General features: G+C 41.0%; 1 protein-coding gene across 4 annotated transcripts in view; it reads left to right on the forward strand.

Annotated features, from left to right (window-relative positions):
* The window catches only part of itpr2 (inositol 1,4,5-trisphosphate receptor, type 2), a 90,676-nt gene that overhangs the window by 2,022 nt on the left and 66,969 nt on the right, over positions 1-21,685 (forward strand). For 3 of the 4 annotated variants that reach the window (XM_061677548.1, XM_061677547.1, XM_061677545.1), the window contains exons 2-23: positions 4,975-5,045; positions 5,294-5,412; positions 5,498-5,584; positions 5,828-5,986; positions 6,793-6,891; positions 8,330-8,413; positions 8,508-8,654; positions 9,677-9,772; positions 10,098-10,160; positions 12,555-12,706; positions 13,793-13,892; positions 13,978-14,138; positions 14,215-14,356; positions 16,077-16,235; positions 16,627-16,799; positions 17,834-17,953; positions 18,137-18,319; positions 18,463-18,714; positions 18,800-18,947; positions 19,282-19,429; positions 21,126-21,313; positions 21,395-21,521. In XM_061677548.1, coding sequence (XP_061533532.1) covers positions 4,975-5,045; positions 5,294-5,412; positions 5,498-5,584; positions 5,828-5,986; positions 6,793-6,891; positions 8,330-8,413; positions 8,508-8,654; positions 9,677-9,772; positions 10,098-10,160; positions 12,555-12,706; positions 13,793-13,892; positions 13,978-14,138; positions 14,215-14,356; positions 16,077-16,235; positions 16,627-16,799; positions 17,834-17,953; positions 18,137-18,319; positions 18,463-18,714; positions 18,800-18,947; positions 19,282-19,429; positions 21,126-21,313; positions 21,395-21,521 — 2,978 coding nt within the window. The remainder of the gene's footprint in view (positions 1-4,974; positions 5,046-5,293; positions 5,413-5,497; positions 5,585-5,827; positions 5,987-6,792; positions 6,892-8,329; positions 8,414-8,507; positions 8,655-9,676; positions 9,773-10,097; positions 10,161-12,554; positions 12,707-13,792; positions 13,893-13,977; positions 14,139-14,214; positions 14,357-16,076; positions 16,236-16,626; positions 16,800-17,833; positions 17,954-18,136; positions 18,320-18,462; positions 18,715-18,799; positions 18,948-19,281; positions 19,430-21,125; positions 21,314-21,394; positions 21,522-21,685) is intronic. The other variant, XM_061677546.1, reaches the window with a different exon arrangement.

Consider the following 21,685-nt stretch of genomic DNA (forward strand, 5'->3'; position numbering starts at 1 on the left):
AGTGGAACCTCGATAGAACGGACTAATTGGGGGGGGCGCGTTCGACATAGCTGATTGTCTGTTACATTGAAGCACTTTTTTTGAGGCCATATGTACCCGTATTGCTGTACAGTACGAAATTATTGTTTTGTAGTTGTTTTTTTTTCGTGGCCTAAAACACCCGGTACAGTTACTGTACAAAGTTATTGCCAATAAATTATTTTTAAAAAAGCTTCAAAATGTTTGAAAGTTTCACATTTGATCCAAACTTACCACACCGGGGTGCTTGTCCATGGTGGTATTGTTGACGTACAGTACTCATCATAGGCGAGTCGCTTTCATGAGCCGCGAGGAATTAGTGTTCTTCCTTGTGCCAAATACTGCGATTGGCTAGCGACCAGTTCAGGGTGTACCCCGCCTCTCGCCCGAAGATAGCTGGGATAGGCTCCAGCACGCTCGTGACCCTAGTGAGGATAAGCGGTATGGAAAATGGAGGGATGGATGGATAGTTCCAAATATTTTGCCAAAGGCGAACGGCTTGACAAAAAAAACTGTTACTGTACCAAAAATAGCATTTTCCAGACTTGTGTTTTGTATTTCTCAGAGCCATGACGCTCCCTCTCGCTTTATGCACGATAGATAGAACCATCGTCACACGGCTGTCACGTCAGTGCCCACTGTTAAAGCTTTTTAGAGCAGATTTGTTATTGCAGAAGTGTGTATCGAACTGGTGGGCGTTACCCAGTACCCAAGACATATCTCTTAGTTAAAAAAAAAAAAAGTTGCTGACCCCTAATCGAAATAAGTACATTTTAAGAAAGCGCTCACCTTCCTGAGGAAAGTACAACTTTCAAAATGCATTCCAAACAAATATAATATTAAACGTTTTGAAAAGAAATGTCAGGTTGTGTTGCAAAATGTTGTCTGTCTAAATGGTGTTGCTCCAGATTTCCAGCTACATATTGGGTGGCCTCATGCTGATATACAATTTGTCTATACCAATCACACCCACTCCCAAAGAAATAGGAACTCAGACAGACACACTAAGGAAATAATTCTAACAAGTTGTATTTCAGAACTCTGTAGTACTACCCCAATACAAGGTTATTTTTTTTTTCTCCGACACAGTTCTTGGTGAGGCTTGATGACTTACTTGTAGAAGTCACAGGTAAAAACGGGAATGTCATTCAGTAGAGTGTAGACCTTTGCTCAGGCTGACTAATCCTTGTTTAGATCAACACCGAATTGTGTACCTTCATTAATTAGAAAGCTGCTTCATATGCCGCATTTTTGTCATTACAGTTATAAGAAATCATGGAACATTTTATGTGTAATGTTAACACGAGTGAAAAAAATGCTGATTTATCAACTTTGTCTGGATTAATATAAAAATGGAATGGGTTCTTTGTATCATGGACGTTTTTGTGTACTTCTACTTACAAACGGCAATGTAAACTACCTCATTGACTGATGACATCAATCAAGCGCCTTTCCTGTGATGTATTATCGCTATAATTTTTATCTCCTGCTGATGATTAATTTTTAAAATTGCTGGTGACATCCCGTTCAAGGTTTGCTTGTGCAATAGAAGCTGTACATGTAGTGTAAATACATGTTTGGCTACACCTTAGTCCACCCTGAACTGAAAGAGTTTCAGGTTGGTCTGTGGGAGCTACAGCCTGCAAAACAAGCATGATCAACTGGATGAGGAATAACTGCCCCACCCACTAGCCTCACGCCTCTTAATTCCCAATCTTGATCTTTTCGGTTTGGGACTCTTAGTTCCTTGAAACAGTTTTTAAAACCATATTTCCTTGTCATATCTTTCGTGGGTTTTCTCCGGGTACTCTGGTTTCCTCCCACATCCCAAAAACATGTGTGGTAGGTTAATTGAAGACTCTAAATTGCCTGTAGGTGTGAATGTGAGTGCAAATGTTTGTCTATATGTGCCCTGCGATTGGCTGGCGACCAGTTCAGGGTGTACCCAGCCTCTCGCCCGAAGATAGCTGGGATCGGCTCCAGCACACCCGCGACCCTAGTGAGGAAAAGCGGTACAGAAAAAAGGATGGATGGGATGGATCTTATTCTTGATTTCAAATGTGTTGTAAAGCATTGTCAACTGTTGTGTTCTTTATCATTTGGGTCCTCAGGAGGAACCACATTTCTAATTTGGGGAACTCTGCTTTAAACTGTTCAAGTTTTACATCAGGAGTTTCACAGAAAAGCACCTGAAATTGAATACGACCTGTGTCGATGCATCTGCAAAGAGCAGCAAAAGCAAAGAGTAAATATTAAAGTGTCCATGATGTGATTGTGTGACTAAGCAGTAAAATAACTCCTGTATTTGATTGCCAACAAGTGCTCTTAACACCTTGAGAGAGCACCGAGGCAAAGAGCCACAGCCCTTGTGAGCACACTTTAACTTGAGCTGGGCGGAGTGCCTTTGTTTACATAGGTTAACATGAAATCTCTTCGGCCCTTACACGCCTTTATATTCCAAACAATCAGAAACCAGAAGACTTTCAGGGTTATTACACGTTCACCTGGGCCATGCAGATTGATCCCAGCTCTTTTCATCTTGGATCTTGTGCTCTAATTTGATGCGATGTGATACTGTGCTGCTGTGATAACTGCCTGAAAAAGTCCGTACGGTGGAACCTCTACAGTTGAACGAAAGTCCGGGACCCTGGCCACCCTCTGATTTGTTCAGATTTTGTAATAAAAAAAAGAAAAAGAAAAAAGAAAATCTCATAGGAACAAAACAAAATGAAAATAATATTTTCCAGGCAATTTCTTAAGCAGCGTTTTAACATTCGTAACTGCCGTAAAAGTTTAAAACTAGTCAACCACTGTTAATGATAAACATACAAACATTACAATACTTAGTCTTAAACTGACAAAAACTGAATGACAGAGATTCACAGCAGCAACTCACATCCCTCATCTAATTTTTATTTTTTTTTACATTCTAAGCTGTTACATAAATGTATAATTAACTTAACCCTTGTTAAAATGTTGAAAAACTCCTCTACTTGCAGTAACCTTGACAACAATTGACCACACTGCTCAAAATGTGTCCGCTTACTTCACAGAGCTTTGGGTTTATATTAGCCTTTCATTCCCACATTCTTCTTCTTTTAAAGCACCTTGTTGAGGTTTGTTTTTAATTTTGGAAATTAAATATATGTTCCGAGGTAATCCTTTGATGTTCATGTATAAGGTGCACTGTAGTGTGACGTCTTGATTGATCCCAATTTTTGTGCTGAAGATTTGTGTAACTTTGGATGGAGACTTTTGCAGAATGTTTCAGTCCGATTCTGAATTGAATGACCCGAAAGGCATTTTGTTTTAGTGGTTCCACTATTTCTTTTTCTTTTTTTCTGTACGGTGTAAGTTTACAACTGACTTCTAAGTGTGGATGTCATTACTGGTCTGTGTAATCAACAGGTTGAAGCATGCTGTGTTTGTTGTTTAAAATCTCCTCCACATGTAATCTGTTTCTTCTCCAGCTTTTCTTTTCCCGACAACTCCTGTGTGTCCAGCCTGGTTGCTTTATCTGTGGTTCATGGTTAACCCAGTTACAGAGCAAACTGGACACACTGAGTATGATTGTCAAAGCTCCTCCCCTGTACTAAAGCTCCTTTCTCTGTGGATTCCAGTTACTTATTTGGGAGCTTTTGGCACTTTCTAGTTTAGCATTTTTGCACTCCATGATGCCACCTGTTGGCTTTTACTGTTGTTTTCCCCAATCTGACACTAATAGGGACTTTGTAGCAAATAGAACTCAGCCTGTGGCTTGACAGTGCTCAAGTGCAGTGGAATGTATTAGAAAGAAAGGGATGGGCTTATTAAAGCAGTTACCAGCTTCACATGAATTGTGCATTGCATTACAGCAGGATGGATGGATTTGCTTGTGCATTTCAGCCATTATATATTGGTATTGAATTACATGCTTTTTGCCTGGAAGTACAGCCAGTAGTAGTAGTTATGTGGCAATAAAACTGTCACCATTCACTGACCACAACTTTGAAATGTAATGACCTCCATCACAAGTAAGGAAGGGCATAATAGTCTCCTAAGTGATTGTTAAGAGTTCAGTCAATTTGTATTGAATTGATTGTTGATTTAATCGTGGACTGCTTGACCACAACCAGCAGAGATGCTATTAATTCAGTCTGAACTTGTTTGCTGTTCAAAGAAAGGGAAGAAAAATCAAGTTGAGCTACATTGGCGTAGACCTCTAGGCGCTATTGCAAAACTTGTCGGAAAAGCAAGATTCTCCTCAACATGACACTGGCACAGAACATTCAGAGAGATATTATTACATTCTATTATCGCCATTATCGATCGAGGAAATGTAGTCAAATGCCCATCCCTAATTGCTAGAGCTGCATCTTGTATAGCTGTTTTGACTGAGACTATCAGAGCAGTATTAATTAAAAAATACGTTTTTATGGTCAATATTTATTGTGGGTGTATAATTGCAACAGATCAATCAGACTGAGTGTCGCTTTTAAAATTGGACTATACTCTACTTGACTAAGGATAAAATACTAAAAAAAAAAAAAAAAAAACAGCCCTCAGTATGATGCATTAAACATATTTTGAAATTAATACCCATTTGACCGATGACACAGCTCTTGTACTAGATCTCATTAGTACAGTAGCATCTACTATTGTAGCCTAGTGAGTGTAAGTTAGTAATGTTGAACCATGGAATTCTTAACTTTATAAAAAAAAAAAAAAAAAACATTGTCTCTAATCAACACTGCACAGTTTCCTCTTGTGTCAACATCCCACTGGTGCCCACTGTAATAGCCTTCAATGGCTTCAGCTTGACGAAGAAGACCAAGAACTATGCACACACTTGATAACAAAGGGCAAATATATGTCAACACCAGGTGCACACTATCATGGCTAGTGTACATTATCAGCTACAAGGACACCAATAACTTTTCAATATCTTGATTGCATTTCTGTTGGTATTTTCTGCAGTCTTGTCGATGACAGATGCGTAGTCCAGCCTGATGCGGGAGACTTGGCAAACCCTCCCAAAAAGTTCAGAGGTATGTGAAATTAGTGGCACACACAAAGAGCATGCGCGCACACAGTCGAGGCCAACCAAGTGCTTCACTCAGTGTTTTATGTGTCACTGTGGCTCCAGTAATGTTTTGTTGCATTTAACTGACTTAGCTGGCCTCTGCTTGGTAAATAAACCTGACCTCCAACTAAAATGCACGTTTGCCGTTATGAAAGTCTTGACTCATGGAGATGATGCCTGCATGCCTGACTGCTTTGTTCATCTCCTCTGCAGATTGCCTCTTCAAGGTGTGTCCCATGAACAGGTACTCTGCCCAGAAACAATTCTGGAAGGCGAAACAAGGAAAACAAGGAAACAACAACACGCAGGCAGACTTATTCAAGAAGTTACAAGTTAAACCTTACCCGGCCCACATCAGTTGTCATGCTCAAAGATCTTATATGCATGCCTTATAATGTTTCTGTTTTTGCTACCCAGCATGCCGCAGAGCTTGAGCAGAAGCAGAATGAGTCTGAAAATAAGAAGCTCCTTGGAGAAGTTGTTAAATACAGTAATGTTGTCCAGGTACAGCCAGTCTGCAAACACTTGTCAGGTTGTCCTTCACTCCAGAGCCTGGTTGTGTTTATTCTGTTTATCAGGGCTTGTCACTATAGTTGCAATAGCCTCCAGTACTCATTCATTACATATGTAGTTAAATCAGTTGCTTTGATTTTATAAGGCAGGTTCTGCTTTAACTGTTCTTTCCTTGAAAGTAAGATCCACTATTATACTGTCAGCCTGTGAATGTGCCCAATTCTTGGCTCACAGCTCCTGCACATCAAGAGTAACAAGTACCTGACAGTGAACAAGCGTCTCCCAGCCTTGCTGGAAAAAAATGCCATGCGGGTTTCTCTGGATCCAGCTGGGAATGAGGGATCCTGGTTCTACATTCAGCCTTTCTGGAAGCTTCGCAGTGAAGGAGACAATGTAGGTGCCCTTCTTCTTGCACTTGTCATTTCTACAGTCATAGTGTAATGCACCAAAATGGACACTCCTGCAATCGTCTAGATCATTTGTCCAATTCCAGTAACTTTTCTGATTTTGTCCCTTTTCTTTGGCTTTAGCATCCTATGGTTAAAGGTATTGCTCTTGATTGTGCATGACCATTGCTCACTAGTGGTTTAGATTAAGAAGCATGGTTAGACAGGCTTTGCCTTTCCTCTACCCCGTTTGTCACGAATTATGCTTCATTTTATTGTAAATGTTCCATTACAGCATTGGAAATAGTGTATGAAATAACAGCATTCAAAAGCACAATGTGCTTGAGAGTAGTTGGTCAAGATGATATTGAGATAAACTGTCATAATTTTAAAAAATTGGCACACACAGAATGTAATTATTTTCAAATGTTAGTGCACTCCTCCTGCTTGAAATAGTTTTTCTAAGGATAAAGTTTTTTTTAATACAATATACTGTGCAGTAAATGGAGAAGGATTTGCTGTTCATTGACTATTTTTAATTTATTGTGTAATGCTGGAGACCATGAGCTGTGAGACCTTGTATGCTACACTTATGCCCAACTCACCGGGGCAGACATACAGTACTTCTACGTACATACTATTTGCAGTGAGCATGTCAACAATTCACCCTGTTGCACACAACACATCAAAAACTGGGATGGGGCGGATGTTTGCAGACACTTGCATGGAGACACTTTTGCATTCATTAGATTAGGATGTTTGAAATCAATTTCCTGTTGAGGAAAAAAAAAACCTCTCAAACTTGATTTTAAGGTGGTGGTTGGAGACAAGGTTGTGCTGATGCCAGTGAACGCAGGGCAACCTCTTCATGCCAGTAATATTGAGCTGCTAGACAACACTGGCTGCAAAGAGGTGGGACCACTAATACATGAATTTAAGTACAGTAATCCCTCGCTATATGGCGGTTCACTTTTTGTGAATTCAGTGCATTGCAGATTTTTTTTCAAGTTAATGTAGTGCAGTTTATTATTTGCACTTCTCTGATACAGTTAGCTTTATTAGCTAATATGATTTTAATGTGGCAGCAGTGACTCACATAAGGTCAATTGGGCTCTTATTCTTAGCAGAAAGAGATACCTCACTGGGTAAGCTAAACTCATACATTTGGTATAAATCACTAAATTGCTCGAGGAAACAAAGAACCTACCCAGAAAGCCACTGTCTAAACCTAAGGCACACTCAGTTATATGAAATAAATTAACAAATACTAGCTTTAGCTAGGGCGGCACGGTGGACGACTGGTTAGAGCGTCAGCCTCACAGTTCTGAGGACTCGGGTTCAATCCCCGGCCCCGCCTGTGTGGAGTTTGCATGTTCTCCCCGTGCCTGCGTGGGTTTTCTCCGGGCACTCCGGTTTCCTCCCACATCCCAAAAACATGCATTAATTGGAGACTCCAAATTTCCCGTAGGTGTGACTGTGAGTGCGAATGGTTGTTTGTTTGTATGTGCCCTGCGATTGGCTGGCAACCAGTTGAGGGTGTACCCCGCCTCCTGCCCGATGATAGCTGGGATGGGCTCCAGCAAGCCCGCAACCCTAGTGAGGAGAGGCGTCTCAGAAAATGGATGGATGGATAACTTTAGCTAATGCACACGCTCATAACAATATGGACAGGAACAAATGCAAGTAAAGAGCAATGTTTAGCATGATTTTCTACAACTACAGTTATGTAGTTCAAAATATCAGCGCAATGAATTCTGAGTTCCCATAATGCTTTTAACTCTCTACATTGCCAGGACCGTCCGTGTGAGGAACAGGGCCAATGCTTTAGGCAGGAAATCACCTGTTCACACCATGTCCGCATGGGCTTTTCATCCCATTAAAGCAGCTGAACTGGGAGGAAATTCTTAGCCACTTTTAGCCAAATGCGGAAGTAGGTTGCATTCTGTACCAGATAGGTACGTGCTTGTGTAAAGTGTGTGGATGGTGACCTCAAGTGGACGAATAAAATACCTGCACCTCTGCAAGGCATCATATATGGGCATTGACCGTGCATGTTGTTGGGATGTGGGAGGAAACCGGAGTATCCGGAGGAAACCCACGCAGTCATGGGGAGAACATGGAAACTCCACACAGGCGAATCCGGATTTGAACCTGGGTCCTCAGAACTGTGAGACAGATGTGCTAACCAGTCGTTCACTGTGCCGCCAATTGCATCTATGAAACTAATACATATATTTAAAACAATAAATAATTGGTCACCACGAATTTAATTTAGTGCGGGCGTTTTCTGTGATAAACGAGGTTTTACTGTACTGTAAGTTTCACTGATTCCCCTTGCTTTATGTTGCAGGTTAACGCAGTCAGCTGCAACACCAGCTGGAAAGTCACATTGTTCATGAAGTTTAGTGACTACAAGGAAGACATCCTGAAAGGGGTTTGTTCTTTTAATTCCATTTGTGTGTATCCTTTAGTGAAGCTGTTTGTGGGGTTGATAGTGTGATATGCCATGTTTGGATGTCTCCTCCCAGGGAGATGTGGTTAGGCTCTTCCACGCGGAGCAGGAGAAGTTTCTGACCTGTGACGACTACAAGAAAAAGCAGCATGTCTTCCTCCGCACCACACTGCGACAGTCTGCCACCTCTGCCACCAGCTCCAAGGCTCTATGGGAAGTTGAGGTGAAACATGAAATAATACAAATTTTTGGGATTTATTATAAACAGGGTTCAGTATTCTACTCACACATGTGGCGAGCTCTGAGTTTGAGTTGGAAGTGAAGTGCTTTTGTAGCCATATACAGTAAGAAGCTCTAATTTGTTGTTTTCATTTTGATTCTCTGAATGCCTTTTCAATTGTATCTTTACTTGTTGTGAAAGTTCCTTGGAGTTGTGAAAGTTCCTTGGAATCAGCTTCAACTGATTTCCCAAAATTCCCTTTATTTACAACGCCAGCTGCTTACACTATATTTGACACCAGTCAGAAACCCAAAAATGCCATGTCATTCAGTGTGAGACCAGATCCAGCAAAGGGTCGAATTCAGAGGAACAATTAGTGAGGCATAGGTTGCCAGCACCTTGATCTTATCGAGTCGCTCTCATGGTCCACTAGTTCAGTATTGATTTTTATTTTTCTCCCTTTTGGGCTACTGTATTTATCACTTATAATTGGTAATGTGGAGAAGAGTCTCAAAAGAAAAACAATTACCGCAGTCCGGACCTAAAGCCCTTATAGCTTGCTAATGCCATGACAGACAGAGAATCTCATGTTCAGAGAAATGTTATTATTCTGCGATATGATCCGATTGTTTAACAGGATTATTGATGGTTTATGGTAGTTATGGTTTGGAATAATTGCATTTGTCATCATAGTCTGTTGGACTGCTCGAACATTTTAAAATGGTTGAGGCCTCATGTTGTCATCTTTAGGGGTGAGTGAAGCAACCAAATGCGTTCACGGAATGACAGGTGTATATATAGTGTACTCACTGTATATGATTGAGTAAGTCTTGAGTATAGCATTGACATTCAGAGTGAGTTGGAATTTAAAAACGCAAACATTTTGTACAGGCTGTATTTTGCCAGGAAGAAATTCTTCTGCCTAACATAATTTCACAACAAATCTAATTCACAATGGAAAAACAATGATGTTTCTCTGCTTTTTTGTTTGTTTGTTTGTTTGTTTGTTTTTTGCGCCTTCCCAGGTTGTTCACTATGACCCTTGCAGAGGTGGGGCTGGTCAGTGGAACAGTTTGTTTCGCTTCAAGCACCTCGCCACTGGCAATTACCTCGCAGCTGAGGTGAGGCAGTTTCAACATAACATGCTTACATTTTTTTTTTTTTTTTTTTTTTTTAAATATAACATAAGGAATTACCTTAGTTATGTCACAGACCATTAGCGTATTAGATACATTTATTTTTCATTGTAATTTTGATGATTATTAACGTTTAACTTTTTTGATACTGTACATACTGTGTGGGTGAATAAGCCCTGTTGACAAGGATGATAATGTTCTGTAGGTGGCACTGTTTCCTTTGATACAGGTAGCATCTATAGTTTTTATGATGGTTAATGGTGATTGGTTTGACAATTAGTCGAAAAGACTTCCATCAAGGTCATTTTAGATTTCTCTTTCTTTGCAGGAAAACCCTGAATTCAAAGACAAAACAATTGAGCCTAAAGGAGAGGTGAGCTTGTCTAATGATGAGATTGAGCTGCTAAATGGCATCCAAGTGACCTCATCCTTGCACCAATACATACTATCATCGAATAAGCAATGTTAGCAATTCATTAATCAGGAGGCGGTCGAGTTTATAGATCATGTTACGCCATGAAATGAGTGGGACCGCAAGAGAATGAGTCATGAGGAGTTGTTTGTCTTAACTCCAGGTCCCCCCCTGTCTCGTTATGCAATTTTCCAAGCTCTCTTCGACTCACAACTGAGTAAACACAGGCTCATGCACACACAACACGCGCATGCCTACTCCTATTCTATATCTAGATTCTTAAGCCCCTAGCTACCTCACACATTTGTATTCAGGCAATAAGCACACACACAAACTGTCTCACCCTCACACAGTTTCTTATGCCTACGCTGAATTTCAGACACACAGGGGGCTCCTTACATAATGTCTGGATGTGTGTGTGTGTGTGTGGGTGGGTGGGAGGGGGGGTGCTCTGCGAAAGGGGTGGGAAGGGTAGAAGACGTGCTGTCTGCTCTGCTCCGCTCGTCTGTGTTAAGCTGCTGGGGTGAGTCACCAGCGGACTGGGGGGGCAGGTGCGCGGTTTATGGAAGCTGAGGTGTGAAGGCACCTCTTGGGAGCTTCCCATTGACATGCAAAGAGCAGTGGGTGGAATTAACACACTAACTGCTACATCTATACCATGCTAATACTGCAGTATTCATATTGTAGCGATATCTGTGCAAAACGTGGAAGAAAGCTATCAAACTGCCATTCCGAAAACGTCTAATCTAAAAGATCAGATTTGGAGACAGCTTCATTTACCTGTGTTCTTTGAGTGAATGAAGATGAGACATATCTGACATGTCAATCAATATACTCACACAAAGAATCCTAGAGGTATTAATTCAACAGGGTACTGTAGGTTATTTGGCTGCATAAGGGACACCTATTGGACAGCAGCTTTTGATGAACAAATTATTCATGTTGACCTGCCATTAGACGCTCATCTGGCGTTCCTACGCCGTTTTGTGGGGTGCTGAAGCACACCCAAAGTGAATAAAAGGATCCCTAAATTTGAGAGATCTTTAGAATTTGTATTTATTTATTTATTTTTTTACCTGTGTGTCCTTTTCTAACAAGCTAGAAAAGTGTAAAAAACACAGTACTTGGTTGAACCGTATTTCTGTATTCACCCCCCCCCCCCCTTTTTTTTTTTTTATCCCCTTAACCTGTCAAGTTCAGCTGCATGGCCATGCAGATTGGTGGATCGGTATGCTTTTTATGATGGAACAGTTTTGATGTGCAACAGGGGAGTTTAAAATACTCCTTTTGTTTATTTTTGTAGTTTTATTTGTATTTTTTTTTAGTTATTCTGATGTTTATTGAAAACACAGCCAGGCAGAAAAGGGCTATAGGGGACAGGCAGAGGGACTGCACGAACAAGGGGAATATGGGTGCGAACTACAGCAGAGCAATAGTTAAACAGTCTAGATATTTGAGTATAAGTAACGTTACAAACTCAAGTCCCATTCATATTTGTGGAGGGGGACCGTAGATCACTGTTTATGGTGTTAGGTAGGAGTTAACTAATTTTATTTTCTAGCTAGGAAACGTTACAGGTGGTCAGATACCACTGGCCTATTTGAATTGGAATGTGTGTGTGCGCGCGTGCATGCTTCCGTCCATCTAGCCCGTTTCTGTGGGTTCCGATTTGAAGCACCCCTGAAATGAATCCCAGCACCCATAAACCTCTGAATGTAGAATTGCCCCTGCTTATAACACTGATTTTCAATTGAGTTTATGTCCGGGTAATGTGATGTTTCAGTGAATGGCATCAATGGTTAAAACACCCAGGAACACACTAACTCGCTTACACCAGATTAAGCTGAGTGTTGTCCTTCACCAGTGGAAACCTAGTGCCCACTGCACAGTACCTAACAGCAAGCATCCCAAGTTTCCACTTAATTTCCCATTTCTTATCATTAATTCCCATGGAAAGTATCCATCTTGTCCAAAGATCCAAAAATCCTTTCCATGAAAAGTTTCTTTCAATTAGAATAACGCATTATTTTATTGTCTTTATCAGGACCGAATCTAGCATTTATATTTGTACCTAATGAAATATTCAGCTTGAGTCAATCAGGTAATTTCTTCAGAATTTAACAAAATAAATTAACTGCCATAAATGTCATCATTTGTGACACATTTTGAATAGGTAATCAGTAAAATAAGAAAAGATTCTGGTCAGTGGTTATGTGATGTTATGTATACATGTAAATGTCCATGACTTTCTCATATACATTGTAGAGCTGCAGATAATAGTGCACAAAACGCAAGCATTGCCTTAACAGTACATTTACACCAATATCTCTCCTGTCTGTATGTTTGTTGCTGCAGAATGAGACTGACTCTGTATATTGCAAGAGAAAGCATCAAGCAGCAGACAAGATTGCTTTCACGCTGGTTTCTGTCAAACATGGTAATGACATAGCCTCCCTCTTTGAGCTGGATGCCACCACGCTGCAGCGGGCTGACTGTCTGGTGCCCAGGTCAGTATCTGACGAGTGACTTATACTTAAATTGAATTCAGGAGGGGAAATTAGCTCCGTTTATAGCAATAATACAGGGTACAATAATTAAAAAAGCACTTTTCATAAAAAAGAGAAAACAAAAAAAAGTGGTTTCCTGGGTGAGTTTGTTCAAATAAAAGCAATTTAGCAATCGTAGTTTATACACCAGGCCTATTCAACTACATAATGAAAAGGGCCACATTTAAAAAAAAAAATGTAAGGGCCCAAGGGTCGGACATATGCTGTCCCATTATACTCACTTAACATGAGTGATCACGTTTTTAATGCTTTTATTTTACATGACTTTCATTCGTCATAGTACACCCATAGATATTGAACTAGGTGATTTAAACAAAGCTGATTTAGTTGTACAGCAGTATTTAAAATGCACACAAAAGTGCATTAAAAAAAATAGTTGCAGCATTTTAAATACAAAGTGTTAACAAAAAATTTGTTTGAATCCATTGTCTTTAAAAACAAATCTTTGAACATATTTTTCCCGGTTGTTTGACCTTTGAGGGGTAACAAGCATAGTAAGTCACGTTGAAAGCCGTCACCGTAAAATAAATAAATAAATAAATAAATAAATTGTACATACAAAGTTGAACTGTGTATCAGTTGTCCGTAAATTTGTCTCCTGTCAGCTAATAAAGATGATTCTGATGTTAGTTTGAATACACAAGCCCTCTGTGCAGAAGAAGAGGACGTAAAAGATTAACCGTTTCATTGTCACGTGTATGCCTCGCTGTTGCCCCCTGCCACTGCGGAGGACGTACTGCTTGAATCAGCGCTTCTCTCGCGGGCCAAATGAAAATCAGTTGAATAGTACTTGCATAGACCATATACTAATTATTATTATTATTCATAAATTTTATTAAGGATTATGTCAATGCAATTCAATCTGCATTGTGATTTCTGCGGTGGTCAAAGTTAGCGAAAAGACAATTTGATCCTCTCAAAAGATGAACAAATGAAAAACTATAATATGAATAAAGCTTTGATTGTCATGTTGTTTCTGCAATGTATTGATCATCTGTTTACATTTCTGGTTCCATCCTTTCACAGAAACTCTTACGTGAGGCTCAGGCACCTGTGCACTAACACATGGGTGACCAGCACCAACGTGCCCATTGATGCAGAAGAGGAGCGCCCAGTCATGCTAAAGGTTTCCACATCTACCCTCTCACAACCAATGAATGTGAACAATCTAAGATATATGACATGGACATTTCCTGTGGCTGTCGCAAAAGATTGGCACCTGTTCTACTAAGGAGGATAAGGAAGCTTTTGCGATTGTATCCGTTCCCCTATCAGAAGTCAGAGACTTGGACTATGCCAATGATGCCAGCAAAGTCCTGGAGGCCACCGTGAGGAAGCTTCAATATGGAAACATTGCTCAGAATGAAAGGAGGTAAAGTCAAGTAGGGTCGCAAGCTTGTCTTTAGAGTTAATGATTATATGTTTTTGTACCTTAAAATCATTTGCAGATTCGTGACTAAGCTGCTGGAGGACCTGGTTTTCTTTGTTTGTGTGGTTCCAAATAATGGCCAGGAGGTTCTGTCCGTAGTAACACCTACACCCAACCGAGAGAGGCAGAAACTGATGAGAGAACAGAACATCCTTGCCCAGGTCAGCACAAATATATTGATAGACGTATGTACACACACACACGATACTTAATATGTTAAGTGTGGTAATATACAGTAGTTGTCTTAAGAATGCAGCCAACAACATAAACACACTGTTATACAGTACATGCAAATATTAATGACTTTGCCTTTGCAAATATAATAATGCTCAGTCAGATAGGAATTATTTTATTAGTATATTTGCATTGCGGACCTGTGATTAAGTGGCAACCAGTCCAGGGTGTACTCAGCCTCTCGCCTAAAGTCAGCTGGGATCTGCTTCAGCTCGACCATGACCCTGAACAGGATAAGCGGTAGAAAATAGATGGATGGATGCAGTATAGTTGTAGTTTGCACTGGTGTAAACACTGCAATGCCATATAGTGATGTATTTTTCTAATGCTGATTTACAGTACATAGTTAAAGTGACTTTATTCAGTATAGGCGCAAGCAACTTTCGCATTCGGCAAAACAGGTTGTTTGTAAATGATGGAACCCTATCACAGGAGACCGTGACAAAGCAACCGTACGAACTTTAAAAGTCTACTATGTCTTTTGTTTAACACAAGATGTCACCACAGAGCCACCAAAGATGACAATATCTGATGTTTAGGATTCGTTCGTGTTTAACTGTACGCATATCATATCGTATTTGTATAAATAAATTATATACCGGTATATGTATTTAACTTTTGTCCGAAGACACCACTCATAAAGAAAACAACTTTTTAACAAGTTCGACTTTGAACCATCATGTCATCAAGCCATGGTTAATATGGGTAGCAGAGCATATACAGGAAATCCACTAACCTGTTTTACAGGTCTGGTCACATGACTTACCGCATACAGAGAATTCTGAATTCTCAGAATATTACTGCCTGGAGGATTTTCTATTTTTGCTTAACTTCCCATAGTTGATGCCACGGTGTTTTTCAGTTGGACCACAAACTAGTTGTGACTGAATCAACAGCATCTCTACTATGTAGTGCTCTCCATTTTGCTTTAAGACACAATTACTCAAATGTGAATTCAATGTAAATGTTTTTTCTTCTTTTATTCTTAACAATAAATAGGAAAAAGACATTAAAGTAAACATTCTCATTGTGAAGGGTACCGGTGCATAACCGTTGAAATGGAGTTGGCTTCAAACCAGAAGTGAAAATGTAGAAATATTTACAGTAAGCTGTGAATTTGGGAATAGTTACAGGTAAAGGTATGTTTGAAGATGATCAGGTAGTAAGGAATCTTCAACATTATGTATGTGTGGTTATCATTTTTTTACACTGATGATGTAGTAATGCATTCACGTGACTTTGGTGCAGCCAGCATGGGTTCAGTTCCCACTCAGTAAAGGTTTGAATGTGAGTTTGAATGGTTGTCCATCTCTATGCAGTGCGTGCCCTGCAACTGACTGGTGACCAGTTGAGGGTTTAGTCCGCTGTTCGCTTGAAGTTAGCTGGGATAGGCTCCAGCACCCTGCCACCCTGAACAGGATAAGCAGTATTGAAAGTGTATGGATGGAATAGAATTTTTAACAGTTCAGGCAATGCAGGTTGATCTGTCCATGCAAAAAGGACGAAAAGTGCCATTGATGTTAAAACAACCTTTGATTGGAGACACAACTGCAAACTACACTACGACTAGAACATGAAAAATTATTATATTAAAGTTATAAGTGTGTAGCTGTTAAGTTGATTGTCATCCAGGTGTCTGTTCCTCAGATTTTTGGTATCCTGAAGGCTCCATTCACAGACCAGGGTGATGGTCCCATGTTGAAGTTGGAGGATTTGGGAGACCAGCGCTATTCCCACTTCAAGTATATGCTGAGACTCTGCTACAGAGTGCTGCGACACTCCCAGCAGGACTATCGCAAAAACCAGGCACGTCTTAATGGGGGTCTTGTTGAGTTGAGGCACACAGGTATTCAAGGTTGTCTAAGGACGCTTTGAGAGTTTGTATAAGCTCTGTCAGACTGTCTCGAAACTTTTTGTCTGAAATGTGTGTTTCGGTACTGGAGTTGCCAGTGAGCCTTTTTAAATTATTTTGACATTTTGTAGGGTTAGTCATGTGAATGTAAGCAAAAGTCGGCCGATAAAAACAGTCAGCAAATTTACCACTTACTGTAGCTGTGTTTAAACTACAATGGCTAATAAGGGTATTGTAATTTGATAGCTACAGTAAATGTGTTTTTCCCTCATGTTTTTATTGATACCAATTTTGAAACAAACTGTCCTTTTCCCCAATGAATTCAATATTTACTCTGCCATGTAGGAGTATATAGCAAAAAAGTTCTCAATCATGCAATCTCAAATTGGATATGAGATTTTGGCTGAGGATACCATCACTGCTCTGCTGCACAACAACCGCAAGCTGCTGGAAAAGCACATCACAGCCAGAGAGATTGAAACATTTGTCAGCCTTCTGAGACGTAATAGAGAACCTAGGTAATACATATTCACACCTCACCACCGCATAAAGTAGAATCTGGCAAGTCACCTCGCAAAAAAGGACTAAACACTTAGCTTCTATCTTTACTGTGTAAATTCCATTCTGCAGTATATTATTGTCAACTTTTGGTGTTCATTTAATGTTATATTATATTGACCGACCTAGACAGAGATGCGTGTACTGAACAACAACTTGCATGGCTAATTTGTGAAAGAGACTAAGTGGAGCAAGAGCTGGAGAGCTTCCCTAATTGTCAATAAGGGTGTCGAGGTGGTTGCCTTCAAGACGAAACTCAACTCACTTTCTTGCGTATATTCCGCTCTTCTATTATTGTTATTGACTCTTTGTCACGGAGACACGGTGGACGACTGGTTGGAGCGTCTGCCTCACAGTTCTGAGGACCGGGGTTCAATCCCCGGCCCCGCCTGTGTGGAGTTTGCATGTTCTCCCCGTGCCTGCGTGGGTTTTCTCCGGGCACTCCGGTTTCCCCCCACATCCCATAACATGCGTGGTAGGTTGATTGACAACTCTAAATTGTCCGTAGGTATGAACGTGAGTGCAAATCGTTGTTTGTTTGTATGTGCCCTGCAATTGGCTGGCAACCAGTTCAGGGTGTACCCCGCCTCCTACCCGATGATAGCTGGGATGGGTTCCAGCACGCCCACCACCCTAGTGAGGAGAAGCGGCTCAGAAAATGGATGGATGGATGGATGGACTCTTTGTCACAGAAGTCATATTGTTTTGAGCAGCCTAGACTGAGATGTGTGTAATACTTTCAGAGTAAAACACGCACTAGTTTAAAAAAAAAGCAATTGCTCACCTGCTGTAGTTTTGTAAGATTTGCAGAGATCTTGCAAGATATGATGAGGTCTTGCCCGATTTCAGGTTTGTCTGCAGCTTTTGAGAAATTTTTCCAGAAAATTCTGGTGAAACTCTAAGTTGTATGACCTCAAGGGTATTTGACTTTTAGGGCTTCTGCTGTACTGTTTTTTTTCTCGACTGGTAAAATGTATGTGCTCTGTTGTTCTAGATTCCTGGATTATCTTTCAGATCTGTGTGTGTCCAATAAGACCGCCATCCCTGTCACACAGGAGCTTATTTGCAAATTTATGCTCAACCCCGCCAACGCAGATATCCTTATCCAGACAAAGTGAGTCACACCATAAGGTATACTACTTGAATCATGCTTGTGAATGTCATATTTTTCTTGGTTGTATAGAAGAATCTTTCCACCCCTGTGTATCCTTTTACAGCCAGCATTTGCAACAAATAAAGCAGCTTAATGTCAGAGTATTTTTGTAACAACTACTCTTTGTCACACGCTCACATCCAGACTAATCCCTAATACCGAGACCCCCCTGGAGTCCTCTCTGATGCAGGAGGATGGGGAAGAAGAGGAGGTTTGGCTGTACTGGATCGACAGCCACAAGGAGCCTCATGGCAAATCTATCCGCCATCTGGCTCAGGATGCCAAAGGCAACCATAAGATGGATGTAGATATCATCACTTACTACAGGTAGCCTTATTGATGTTACTTCCCTAATGTGATCAAACTTTATTAACCCTGTGGAAAAATGATGGAAAAAAAGCACTCAAGTGAATTTTTAGCGGCAGAATACCAGCTTTTTTTCCAACCACACATTCATTTCCTGTTGTCAGGTATCAGCTGAACCTGTTTGCTAAAATGTGCCTGGACCGTCAGTATCTTGCCATCAATCAGATCTCCTCTCAGCTTCCTGTGGACCTTATCTTGCGCTGCATGTTTGATGACTGCCTGCCCTACAACCTGCGAGCCTCCTTCTGTCGCCTCATGCTACATATGCATGTGGACCGCGACCCACAAGAAGCTGTGGTTCCTGTGCGCTATGCACGCCTGTGGACTGAGATTCCATCCAAGATCACCATCCATGAGTGAGCATTAGCCATCTGATCACATCATGGCACAGGCATACTTTGTGACCTGCCACATGCATATTACCATTGTGCTTCTCTGCAGGTTTGAATATGAGTCAGCAGATTCCTCGAGGGAGGAGATGAAGAGGAAGTTTGCTCCCACCATGGAGTTTGTTGAAGAATACCTCAAAGATGTGGTCAGCCAGCCTTTTCCTTTTGGGGAAAAAGACAAGAATGAACTCACTCTAGAGGTACAGTAAACCTGATAAGTTGCAAAGCAGATCCAATAAATGCAATGTACAGTGGACTCTCAAAATGTGGTCACATCTCTGATTTCTTGTATGAATTTTTCAACCAGCAAATTGTTCATGTACTGATCCACTGTACTGATCCACTGTACAGTATTCATATCGAAGCCTTTTTTTAAGGAAAGGAACTTTAACATACACCATGTAAAAAGCATGAGTCATGCCACCTATAGAAAATACAGCCCCTCACAGTGTGTCTGTCGGCGTAAATTCAATATTCTAGTACTTTCCTACGGTACAGTTTTGAATGGTTTGATTTTGCCCTTCTCTCCTCTAGGTGGTGAATCTAGCTCGTAACCTGGTGTACTTTGGTTTCTATAGCTTCAGTGAGCTTCTGCGACTCACCCGCACTCTACTGGCCATACTGGACATCGTCCAACAACCGCTCACTTTCATGAACAAGCTTAACAAAAGTCCAGAGGCTGGTGAGTGTTCCCACAAGTGATTTTACTGCCTCAGTCATTTTTATTTCTTTATTCTATTTAGCCCAGTTAGTCGATCACACGGTCACTGATGGTGGTGTCTGTAGTGGCACATTCGCTTTACTTTGGTGCAACCTGCGTGAGTTCAGTTCCCAGTCAGTGATGGTGATTATGTGAGAGTGAATGATTGTCTGTTTCTGTATGTGGCTTGCAACGGACTGTTGACCAGTCCAGGGTTTAATCCAACTTTCATCTGAAGTCAACTTGCATAGGCTACAGCACCTTGTGACTAAGCAGGATAAGCGAGATAGAAAATGAATGGATGGATAGCGCATCACAACATTTGAAGTTGTCGAGTTTTTATGAATGACTGAGACCATGGGTAATTTTGGGTAGACAAATGTGGCTTAGCTGAAGCAGTTATACCAGGGATGGACAATTTAAATGATGGAGGGTGCCACAATTTTTCATTAGTGCTAGCAGGACCACACACTTCCTAAACAGATGTATGACAAAAGTGCCATTTAATATGGTCAAAGTATGTGCTGTCTGTTTTTATATTGAACAAATGTACATCACAGTATCTTCTTATCTATATTTCATGCTCAAATACATGACAAAAGAATAACCACATACTGTGATTTATTTATTTTATTCCCCCCAGTTCAAGGGGCTCTCTTACATAAAAATTACCATGTATTGTATGTTGTATGCTAAGCTAATATGAGCATTGCCAAGCATCTTAATCTTACCAAATATATAGTGTGTGTGTGTGTGTGTGTGTGTGTGTATATATATATATATATATATATATATATATATATATATATATATATATATATATACACATATATATATAGTGTGTGTGTGTGTATATAGTGTGTATGTGTATATATATATAGTGGGCACGGTGAACGACTGGTTAGAGCGTCTGCCTCACAGTTCTGAGGACTGGGGTTCAATCCCCGGCCCCGCCTGTGCGGAGTTTGCATGTTCTCTCCGTGCCTGCGTGGGTTCTCTCCGGACACTCCGGTTTCCTCCCACATCCCACAAACATGCATGGTAGATTAATTGAAGACTCTAAATTGTCCATAGGTGTGAATGTGAGTGCGGATGGTTGTTTGTTTGTATGTGCCCTGCGATTGGCTGACAACCAGTTCAGGGTGTACCCCCGCCTCTTGCCCGATGATAGCTGGGATAGGCTCCAGTACGCCCGCGACTCTAGTGAGGAGAAGCGGCTCAGAAAATGGATGGATGGATGGATATATATAGAGTGATCTTCCTGGTAATTACACAACAAAGCCTTTCCAAGTGTAAAAGAGCCACCGTTTGTCTTGTATGACTCATCAACGACACAAAACAATTGTGGCTGACATTTTGAGGCAAACTATGTACACAGGCTTGCCTTTAAAGTTGTTGAACCTATAAACTGCTTCCTATTCTTGTTATTCCTGATGGAGAAGACCCAGTGGAAGCACGACAAAGTGACGTCTACCATCTAATGGTGAATGGTGCTATTAGAACTTAAAACTGATCAGGTATAGTAGAGGAAATATGTTCAGAATGTTCTTACTCGAGGGGCCACTTAGAGTGTGGGCCACATGCGGCCTGTGGGCTACCTTCCCTGATTTATACTATGTAAACATACTAAACAGACGCACAAGTCCAAATTTGTGAAGCTGCATGTCTCCTCCCCTAGGTAACAATGTCCTGCGTACGATCCACGGTGTTGGAGAAATGATGACTCAGATGGTGTTGAGTCGAGGTGTGCCACAAGGCCTGCCTGACATGCCTCCCTCACTGCGCTACGGCAAAGGACACCTGCTTCTGGACAATGAGGACGTCATGGTGATGGACACTAAACTGAAGATCATAGAGATCTTACAAGTAGGTTCTCTCGCATGAATAGGCCTAGACTTCAAGCTCATCTGTTTGATATTTCGGTGGTTTTCTCACCTCTCTTTGTAGTTCATCCTGAGTGTGAGGCTGGATTACAGGATCACCTATTTGTTATCCATCTATAAGAAAGAGTTTGGAGAGAAGAGCATATCTGAGAGCGCTACTTCACAAACTGACATGCTTCTGATCATCCCACGTAAGATGTCATTTAAGATTTGTTGTTATTAGGGTGGCGGCATGGTGGCCGACTGGTTAGAGCGTCAGCCTCACAGTTTTGAGGACCCGGGTTCAATCCCCGGCCCCGCCTATGTGGAGTTTGCATGTTCTCCCCGTGCCTGCGTGGGTTTTCTCCGGGCACTC

Source organism: Phycodurus eques, chromosome 5 (assembly GCF_024500275.1).
Source record: "Phycodurus eques isolate BA_2022a chromosome 5, UOR_Pequ_1.1, whole genome shotgun sequence".
NCBI lineage: Eukaryota > Metazoa > Chordata > Actinopteri > Syngnathiformes > Syngnathidae > Phycodurus > Phycodurus eques.